Raw genomic sequence first — 9,702 nt, forward strand, 5'->3', positions numbered from 1 at the left:
ATTTCTAATCATGTGACTTTTGCACAGATCTGAGATACGGTTGGTGGAGGACAACAGATGTCGATACGTTTCAAGAACTTCTCGAGCATCTACATTCTCGCGGCGTCCGCGAGAAGGAATTGAAACGCACAACGTGGGCCACAATGGAGTCCTTTCTGGCTGTAACTGGTAAAATTAATGTCGACCCTGGCAACATCGCCGCCACGGAGCTCCAAGCAGAACCGGACGATTCCAACACGCCAATTCCGCGGCCTGATAATCCGAACAGCTGGAGCGAGCAAGTTGCGCTACGAGTAGACGCTCAACTCTTGGAGCAAGTGGAAGCGCTTGAAGATAAAGTGGCTAACGCCAGCATGCAAGTCAAAGGCTGGAAGCTACCGCCGCGAGCGGGATCCGAGGAAGCCGAAGAAATTGAGAAGCTGAATGAAATGGAGAAGATTAGCGCGGTCGAGCAAGCGCGGCAAAGGCTACTTTCTTTGGAGGCAGCTATAGAAAGGAGATACTTGAAGCCACCTTTAGGCGTTTGGTAAGATGCATTTTTTCAATTACCTCACCTTTATGGTATTAAATAATTCACTCAACTTCTTCAGCATTCAGTGGTAAAAGGAAAAATTGTAGTTATATATATTTTACAGAAAAACTTAAATAAAATTTGATTAATTAGAGTGTCTCTTCTACTATCGTTGTAAAAGCATTCAATTAAAACTTGATTAAATTTGTTGAGCGAAAGGCCTATAATTTAATTATATTTCAATTTTGTAGCACGGGAGATCCCAACTTAGCAGCCCTCAAGGCGGAACAGGCGGCGGCCGCTAACGCAAACTCGAATAATTCCGAGCAGAATAACCAGGCGCCTGCACCGCCAGAGGAAACGACGCCACGGGGTCTGAACACCTGGCGGGAGGCGACCGCACGAGCGCACACGTCGGCGCAACTCGCTATGGCGCTCTACATGCTCGAGGCCAGCATCGCTTGGGACAAGAGCATCATGAAGGCTGTGAGTCTAACAACAGCTAGAAACTCGGTCTGCGCCAAGCTACGAAACCGCTGCGTCTCACTCAAAGCTACCAATCAGTACAAACAGCTATTGACTACTTCTCAGACCTCTGTGGGTATTCGCACTAACTTACTAACCGAATCGTTCTTTGCTACTCCCGTTCCCGATACCTTTGTCCTTTCCCTGTTGAATGGCTCACAGAGAGCGTACGTCGCCTCGAATGGATATCGACAGGTGTCTACTCGATCCGATGACCGGAGCCTAAACGATATGTTTCTCACGCGACAGTATTCTTATAATACGTTCGCCTTCAGTCTCATTACAAAATTCTAGTATCACGTGTGCGAGGAATATGGCAATGACATTTGCATACATCCGTTGGATTTCGCTCTGTTCGCGCGATATACCTGGACACACTCGTTTCATTCATTCTTAATTTATGTGCATTCACATAAATTAAACTCGCGTCCATTGACGAGTCATATTCATATGAATTATTGAATATTGAGACACGTCTGTATACATATAATAAATCGAAACGAAAATCGCGTTAAGAATGTACATTCAATGGTGGTCAGAGTCTAACGTAACGGTTGCATGCAAAACTGCCGCTTGTTCGTTTTTTAATTGTTTAATATATCTTCGTTTTTTTTTTAGATTTTTCCATTTGCATAGCTCTAGGTCGCTTTTTCACGTTCTGTGCATTCGGGAAAAATCCCGTTGCTAATCTTGTTATTGTTATGATTGATTTACTGTGGCTCACATTTGTATTACTGCACGGATTTAAGTTATATTTATTACAATTTGAATGCGTATAGCGCATACGTTGTGTTCTGTGATATACGAGAAACAAAACTCAAATGTTATCCTTATCATTTGTTATTTTGTGAACATTTATTTGCTATACTAAATCGTTTTGAATTAATTTATATTATGCATAGATCTTGTTTAATTTAGTTGTTATTTTTGCGCGATTTTTAATCGTGTTTTTGCGCTTTATCAATTGGATACACACAAATTGTCTACATAGAGCTTTGTCGTTGCTTTAAAAAAAGAAATGTTTTAAATGCTCAACTAACAAACAAGTGCTATAATCTTCATGCTATTTTTAGCGCCACATGAAAGATTAATTCTTCCGCTCTCTTTTAAATGAGAAATTCATTCATTTTGGTTGCAGAATTGCCAGTTTTGTCATAGTGGAGACAACGAAGATAAACTGCTGCTCTGTGATGGCTGTGACCGTGGCTACCATACTTATTGTTTCCGTCCAAAAATGGAAAACATTCCTGATGGTGACTGGTAAGTAACGCTCTTGCGTATCACACTCTTCCGTCTAATTCTCCTTTAAGTTTTGCAAGGGGTCTCAAACTTTCCCTATTACTTTCAGGTATTGTCACGAATGTATGAACAAAGCAACAGGTGAACGCAATTGTTTGGTGTGTGGAAAGAGAGCGGGTAAAAACCTGGTCCTATGCGAACTCTGTCCTAGAGCTTATCACACTGACTGCCACAATCCTGTCATGCCAAAAGTGAGTAATCGCCAAAATCTCCGTTCAAGTGTCTTACTATCTAACAAAGTCAGACGCGATGTTTCGAAACGTGGAGATTTTATTGTATACAACACGCCCTGCTTACAGATGCCACGAGGGAAATGGTATTGCTCTAATTGCCACAGTAAACAACCAAAGAAGAGAAATAGTAGTCGAAGGAGTCATACCAAAGGGGGAGGCACCAGAGAAAGTGAAAGTTCTGATCATCCACCAGCTAGGTGATTACGTTAAAAACAAACAAACATTGTCAAGTTGCTGGCTTAATATGACATTTCATGCGAAGTATATTAGAAAACAGCTATTATGAATGATTTGATAATATTCAACGCTACCGCAAATGGCGGACAAGTATTATTCCCTAATAAAGTAATCTCAAAACGAATCTAACTGTATACGAAAACTATCTGTATACTGTACTCATGCGATAACCTACTTAATCCTCGGCCCGTGTCGCTATACCGCCGAGAAGTTTTGTCGTCTCGAGGAACTTTTCCTTTTATGCAGGGTGTTCCACGAGAAGCTAGAGATCTAATTTTTTTCCCCGTGCTTTGAAGGTGGTTGCCCACTGATAGAGCTTCTCGAGTGGCTTTCCGTTCCTTCAGTGTCTTGTCCGTAGTTTCTCCGCCGGAACACCCTGCACATTCATGATACATCGTTGTTGCCTAGTGTACTTGCGATCGCCGACTGTGGGATAGGTATTTTCTCAGAAATATTCATCGTAACGGTAGATCCGCCTTCAGATCGTGTATGACGAGTCGGAAAAAAAAACGAGTGAGCGCAAGAGGGCGGAAAATAGAACGGAAAAAGTAATAAAGAGCGAACGAGAGACAGAGAGTCGGAGAGAACGCATATAATTCATCGGGAGCAGCGTACCCGTCTCAGCCGGACACACGATTGAATCTTATGCAATTCGTCCTTGCGCATTCGTCCAGAGGCTTTTATGACGGGAAACCTCCCGGGCAGAACGGAAGCTAATCGTGCAAATAATTTCTCTGTTGTTTTGCGCCGCAGTCCAACGCCATCAACGGCATCGAACACGCACGTAGAGGATGTCAGTTCGTCGGAACCGCCGACTCCTACCGCCTCACCACGGAAGGAGGGTAACAATCGGACGCTCACGAAGAAGCAACAACGAGAGCTGGCGCCTTGTAAGATACTCCTCGAACAGTTGGAGCAGCAGGACGAGGCCTGGCCGTTCCTCCTGCCGGTGAACACCAAACAGTTCCCGACCTACAAGAAAATCATAAAAACCCCCATGGATCTCAGTACGATTAAGAAGAAATTGCAGGACTCCGCGTAAGTTGTCCAAACGCGCCAGCGATTAGTTAAGTGAACGTACTATCTTTAGCTGCCTTTCCTCTCAAAATCTCTTGGTCTTTAAGACAGGCCTAATAGATCTAACACACACACACACAGACTGATCGCAAAAAAAAAGCAATCTATTGACCGATCGTCAACCTTGGTCGACATTGAAAGGCTGAAGTTTTTCACAACGAGTGCTTCTCGATGCAGGTACAAGTCTCGCGATGAGTTTTGCGCCGATGTCAGGCAGATGTTCATCAACTGCGAGGTATTCAACGAGGACGACAGTCCTGTGGGCAAGGCCGGCCACGGGATGCGCAGTTTCTTCGAAATGCGCTGGACCGAGATCACCGGCGCGCCACCTCCGCACCCGCAAACACATAGCTGAGGCTCGGTACGTTCGCGCAACACCTGCAACAGCTTCGCTCACTTCTACTATTAGGATACGCGCCGCGTCACTGACCGCGATAGACCGACATTCGTCGAGAAGGGACTGATCCACCCTCCTACCACTTCACTTCCGAGCATTAGTCGGCCTCGTTCTAGCGGCCGATCGAATTTTCCATTGTAATAGTAATCGTTGCGAGTGCGCCCTCGCCTATCACATCCATTCTCGCTGTTCATCACGTGCGCGAGTGCGTTTTTCTCGCGTTTTATAAGACGCTCTTAGTACTCGTCGGGTATACTGTGACACGAATGTCTCGTACTTCATTTCCTTGTTAGCACCTACGACGCGGTTTTCGTCAGACTTACTCATTGTAAAGTATTATAGCGAGCTCTCAGCCGATCGGACACTCGGCTTCGGTTTAACGAATATTGATTAAGGTTGCGAGAAGCCTCGCAACCTGGGTCGAGAACTTGGTCTGCGGTGAAAAGCACCCTCGCTCGACATCGACGTGATTAATCAGATAGGAGATATACGCGCGCATCGTTTCGATCCCCGTCGATTGGGACGGAGCAATGCGAATGGTCATTGTACTTAAACAAGTCAACATTTGCCTAAGCGACAAAGAAAGAGGTGTAATTTGCGATTGTATTATACGGGCTTAATGCCGACGCATCGTCGGCGAAAGAAATATTTTGCAAAGTAATAAATGTGAAAAAGAGAGAAGTTATATATGTATATATGAATATGAATATAGTATATATGTATACAGAATCTATATACATATATTGTACACATGTCACGACATGCATACATTCAAACGTACATTTGCCCACGGATGAGCACGATAAGGGTATTATTCGCCGTAGTAGTAGAATAGACAAAACGATGAACGAAGTTAATGTTTGAATTTGCAGCACAATAGTCTGGATAGCCAGGGGAATAACTCTTGTTCGCAGATTACGTAAAGAAACACGACTCGTTCTCCCCCCCCCCCCCGCGAACAGGTGATCGAGCAATGTGCGAGTAAGACTTATTCCGGTCACCCGGACCGTCGTGCTACAAATTGAAGGAAAAGATCTTAACACCGTTTCGCCAGAACCACTTCGGTTTCTTCATGCTTTCTTCATGTCCTTTGCGTTTAGTTTCGGTTGTCATTTAACTTGTGAGTTGTATAATAGACGCATGATGTACGCAGAGTGTAATGTAACGAAGCGAGAGAAAATTTCTTCGTGATTTTCACACATCAGTATTCCAAGACTATACGTCTTTACGGTGACTTGTTGTATTGATTCGCGGGTATTATAAAATTTGGCAAATAAGTGTGGGATTTAACGGTCGTAACTGCAATTACTTGTTTGAAAGAAGAAATTTAGGCGGTTATTGTAACGTAGTCGGCGATTATTCTCCACTTAATTAATTAACCGCGCGTTGGGTCTTGCGTATCCCGTGTATGAACGATACGTTGAGAACATTGCTCGTAGAAACAAAAGAAACGTCAAGTCTTTCTAGAATACTCGCGTCTGCTTGATTTTACGCAGCGCAACGTCGCGTTCCGAATGCTGCACGTTGCGCGTGCAAATCCAAAATCTTCCACTGCCGTTAGAGAGATTCGCGTTGCGTTAAGCTCATCGACCCAAAATATTTCTTGTCTAGAAATCACTAACCGCGCACGCGGAAAACGTTCGTTATCCACGAAAGTGGCCGCGTCCATCTAGCTTCCTACTTTTCGTTCATCGAGTGTCACGAAGGTTCCGAATCAACGCAGCATATGCACGACAAAATTATTCAGGGACGACATCGCCAGAGAGCAGGGCTCTGTCGAGCTGATCAGCGTGTCCGAATCAGCGTGAAGATTGTACGAATGCATTGCACAGCAAGCGCCTTTGAGAGAACGAATTCTTTTCCGGGAGTAATAAACGCGATTGCGTTTTTATTGTCGTCGAAAAGCTAGGTTTTCGTAATTACGCCGTGCGTAGTATTATTATTGTAATGTAAGAATTTTATCCGCGCGCCAGTCGAGCTCGACGGCGCGGAGACTCGCGGAGTTTTCCAAGGGCTACAATCGACGCTCGGCCGATCGCCGGAGGATCTTTCGAACAAAGTGTCGTCGCAGCGTCAACGGTGGAATAAACGCGAGAGGAAACGGCGCATCGCGCTGCGAACGATCGTCAAACGGCGGCGAGTTTCTCCGATTAATAATAAACGTGGTACCTTTGTGAGCGCGAGCATCTTACGCGAGACGGTGTCGACGGTGTATAACGAGAGCACATTAACACTTGTATCTTGTTTTGTATGTAATTGATGTACATTATTGCTCGTAATAGCGAAAATAGTTGGTAATAGCGAGAGAAACCCGGGGGAAGGGAGTTCAGCCGTAGTGTGACGTGCTAAATGATTACGGTTTAAAGAAAAAGGAAAAAAAAAACATTCGTAGCGTGTAAAAGTATTAGCTAGAGTATAAATGCCAGCGGGGAGGAGCGACTACGAAGTATAAAGTAATTAATATCGTTCGGGGGTGCGACTGAAACGGGAGCGTTGACGTGAACGTCGTAATTTTTAGGAACGAACATCCGGTAAGATCGCAGACGAGGTTGCGCGACGATTCTAAATTCTGCGGCGTCCCGACGCGTCGAGGGGTGGCTCGTTGGTTTCGCACTCGCGAGGACTTGCTGGGAGACGAGAGTAAGAAAATTTTTAAGGGCCTCTGATCTTAAGGAACTTACAAATTTAATTATTAACGACCATCTGTCCCGAGGTGCAGCATTTAAATTTATCGCGAGGGCACTCTCGATGTATTAATTTCAAATATATATTACGAAAGTCGTGAGAAATTTTATTCCGTTTCTCTTTTTTTTTCTAATTTCTGCTTTTGTCATCTCAGTTTCTCGACATCACGTCTGACTTCAACCGACGTGGAGAAGGAAAATAGCTCTCGCAATATACGAGACTGCGATCAGTTCATATGTAAGTTGATAAAGCGCAGATTGTGGGGCATTTTGTCGATCTTACCGATTGTTCCTCGAGAGGCAGTGCCCCTTGGAGCACCGCGCCTCGCACTGTCATACAGTAGCCGATACGTTTAGACATCTCATATATTCAGACGACAAAACCGATACGCAACAACAGAAACAAATAATTTTTTAAAATTCAACTCTTATTTAAATAGTTACATTGTTAGTACGAATAACGACGCTTTTTATACGAATTTTAGTTTTTAAACGTCGATCTTACGATATATATATATATAGTATAAATAAATAAATATATATTATATATATATAGTATATAAAAATGAGAGACAATGGTAACAGTAATAATAATTGATATCGATTAATTAAGGAGCGGATAAAGAGAAACGAAGGCAGTGTGTGGGAGAAGAGCGAGCAGAATGAAAGAAAGAGAGAAAGATAAATAAGAATGCGTGTGTGCGAATGAAAATGAAAGAGAGAGAGAGAGAGAGAACGAGAGAAAGAGATGTTTAAGTTAGGTGATTGTTTGTCTATCGTATACACGAAGGCATACGTTAGGTAGCCTCGATGCTATTTAAACAGACTTAATTAATGTATTGCAAATGAATTAATAAAGTGTAAGCGAAGCGTGTATCTATACACTGCGACTTTTTTCTTCTGGCGACTACAATAAAATTCTCGATGAGCAGTCAAAGACCACCCGGCATCTGGACGTAAGTCGAGAAGTGCGTACAAGAATGGACTACGATACTTTTCCCGCAGGAAAACCTTTGCCGGAAATGCCCTCGCCGGCTTCGCGGACGCGCGTCTGCGTCGATTTTTTATCTCGAATATGGTGAAAATCTCATGGAACTTTCTCAATTCGCACTTTTACGTACTTTAGTTAATTCCTAAATCACGTTGAAGAGAGATTCGCGTAGTTCTCCAAGAATAATGTTGGAGAAGTGAGAGGCAACAGTAATAACAATCGAGCATTACTGGGCATTGGGCCTTGCTGGGGCAAGATAAAATAAGATATAAAACAAGATAATGAGACAAAGTGATGCCCACTGGGCACTAGTGTACAACATTTTGGTCAGCGGTTTCCCCCTCGGCTGATGTTTTACTTTCATCCCAAGAAAGTAGCTGCAAAGTGACGACTCGTTACTTTTTGAGTGACCGTAACTGTAACGCGTTGCACGCTTGGCGGAAAAAAACAAACTGTAACCGTAACTAGATACTTTTACAAGGTAACTTTCCCAACCCTGTTAATTAGCAATCAATATTACATTCCGGCGGTATCATGTTACATTACAAGTGTCTTACCGGAGCGCACGCCAAGGGACCTCTCGCCGTTCTTCTCTTCTTCCTCGGCCTGGTCTTCTTCCGAGGATCAACGTGGGCCGCGAACGTGCAGACACCGGGTCGGAGTCGTCGGCCACGGGCCACGGTTCCGGGCGGAGACGCAAACTTCGGGACCGAGCACCACCAAAGCGTTTAGGCCTTCACTCATAAAATTCCGTAAGGACGTAAAACGTAAGCGTAAGAAAATCAACAGGTTGGATTTGCTACCGCTTGCGTCATTGCCTTACGTTCTCGACTGTGATTGGTCGATTTTCTTATGCTTACGTTTTACGTCCTTACGGAATTTTATGTGTGAAGGCCTTTACACCCGTACAAAGTTTGTACGTCCGGTTCCGGGTTCTCCGTGCGTCGGGACGCGTCGGCCGACGGAGGGGCGCGCGCGCGAGAGAGATTCGAATTCGCCACCGCGGCGCATGCGCGGGCACGCCGGGGCCCGAGCGCGAGAGCGGATCGTGCGACGGCGCGGGAACGTGGCGGCAGACGGCGCGCGTCGGCTGCTCGGCGGCTGTTGAGTCACGTGTATACAGGGGTGCAGGTGCTCGATCGCCGCATGGCTCGTGCCGACGTGAGGGGATCGGCAGGATCGGTTACGCGCCCGTCGATCAATCGCCCCGCGGAGCGGCTCGTCACACGCGGCGGCTCGGTGTTGCCCACGTGAACGTAAACCCCCCGATCACCATGCGATGACGGCTTTCAACTATCTTCGTGGAACCGCCAGTGAGTACGACGGATTCCTCCTCCCGTCCGCCCGCGAGCTCATTTCGCCGCGTTCCGCGTCGGTTTTTTTTCCCCGCTACCGAGTCGTGGGTCGAGAGAACGGCCGATAAGAATCGACGCCACGTTTGCCGCGGGTGAACCGAGATCGCCGGCGCGTTATCTTCGATAGTGGGATTTTTTTTTCCACCGCGCTCTTTGTCCCGTCTCTGCCCCCTTTTTCCTTGGCAGCGAAACGTTCGAATGCCAAAGCAGCCCCATTTTCGAGCGCGAGAAGTGCAACAAAGTGCGGCCTGACGTCGTTTTTATCCCGCGCGACTATTTGCACACGGTGCACCGCGATAATATTGACCGCGCGAGCCTTCGCGAGGAGGAGCGGCCGCCTACGAGGTGAGAGATCACCTCGGTACTTGGCCGCTTGTGTCATTTATTGTGGCA

At 45.7% G+C, this 9,702-nt stretch overlaps 2 protein-coding genes across 2 annotated transcripts in view; both read left to right on the forward strand.

Annotated features, from left to right (window-relative positions):
* Positions 1–7,845, forward strand: part of LOC105565984 (bromodomain adjacent to zinc finger domain protein 2B) — a 61,853-nt gene extending 54,008 nt beyond the window's left edge. The window contains exons 24-30 of the mRNA XM_012019620.1: positions 28–526; positions 763–1,108; positions 2,175–2,296; positions 2,385–2,526; positions 2,635–2,765; positions 3,559–3,843; positions 4,060–7,845. Coding sequence (XP_011875010.1) covers positions 28–526; positions 763–1,108; positions 2,175–2,296; positions 2,385–2,526; positions 2,635–2,765; positions 3,559–3,843; positions 4,060–4,237 — 1,703 coding nt within the window. The 3' untranslated portion in view covers positions 4,238–7,845. The remainder of the gene's footprint in view (positions 1–27; positions 527–762; positions 1,109–2,174; positions 2,297–2,384; positions 2,527–2,634; positions 2,766–3,558; positions 3,844–4,059) is intronic.
* Positions 7,846–9,032: 1,187 nt separating this feature from the next.
* LOC105565938 (NAD kinase 2, mitochondrial) overlaps positions 9,033–9,702 on the forward strand; it is a 5,630-nt gene continuing 4,960 nt past the window's right edge. The window contains exon 1 of the mRNA XM_012019549.1: positions 9,033–9,267. Coding sequence (XP_011874939.1) covers positions 9,234–9,267 — 34 coding nt within the window. The 5' untranslated portion in view covers positions 9,033–9,233. The remainder of the gene's footprint in view (positions 9,268–9,702) is intronic.

Source organism: Vollenhovia emeryi, unplaced genomic scaffold, assembly GCF_000949405.1.
Source record: "Vollenhovia emeryi isolate VEMERY1.0 unplaced genomic scaffold, V.emery_V1.0 DF939148.1, whole genome shotgun sequence".
Lineage (NCBI taxonomy): Eukaryota > Metazoa > Arthropoda > Insecta > Hymenoptera > Formicidae > Vollenhovia > Vollenhovia emeryi.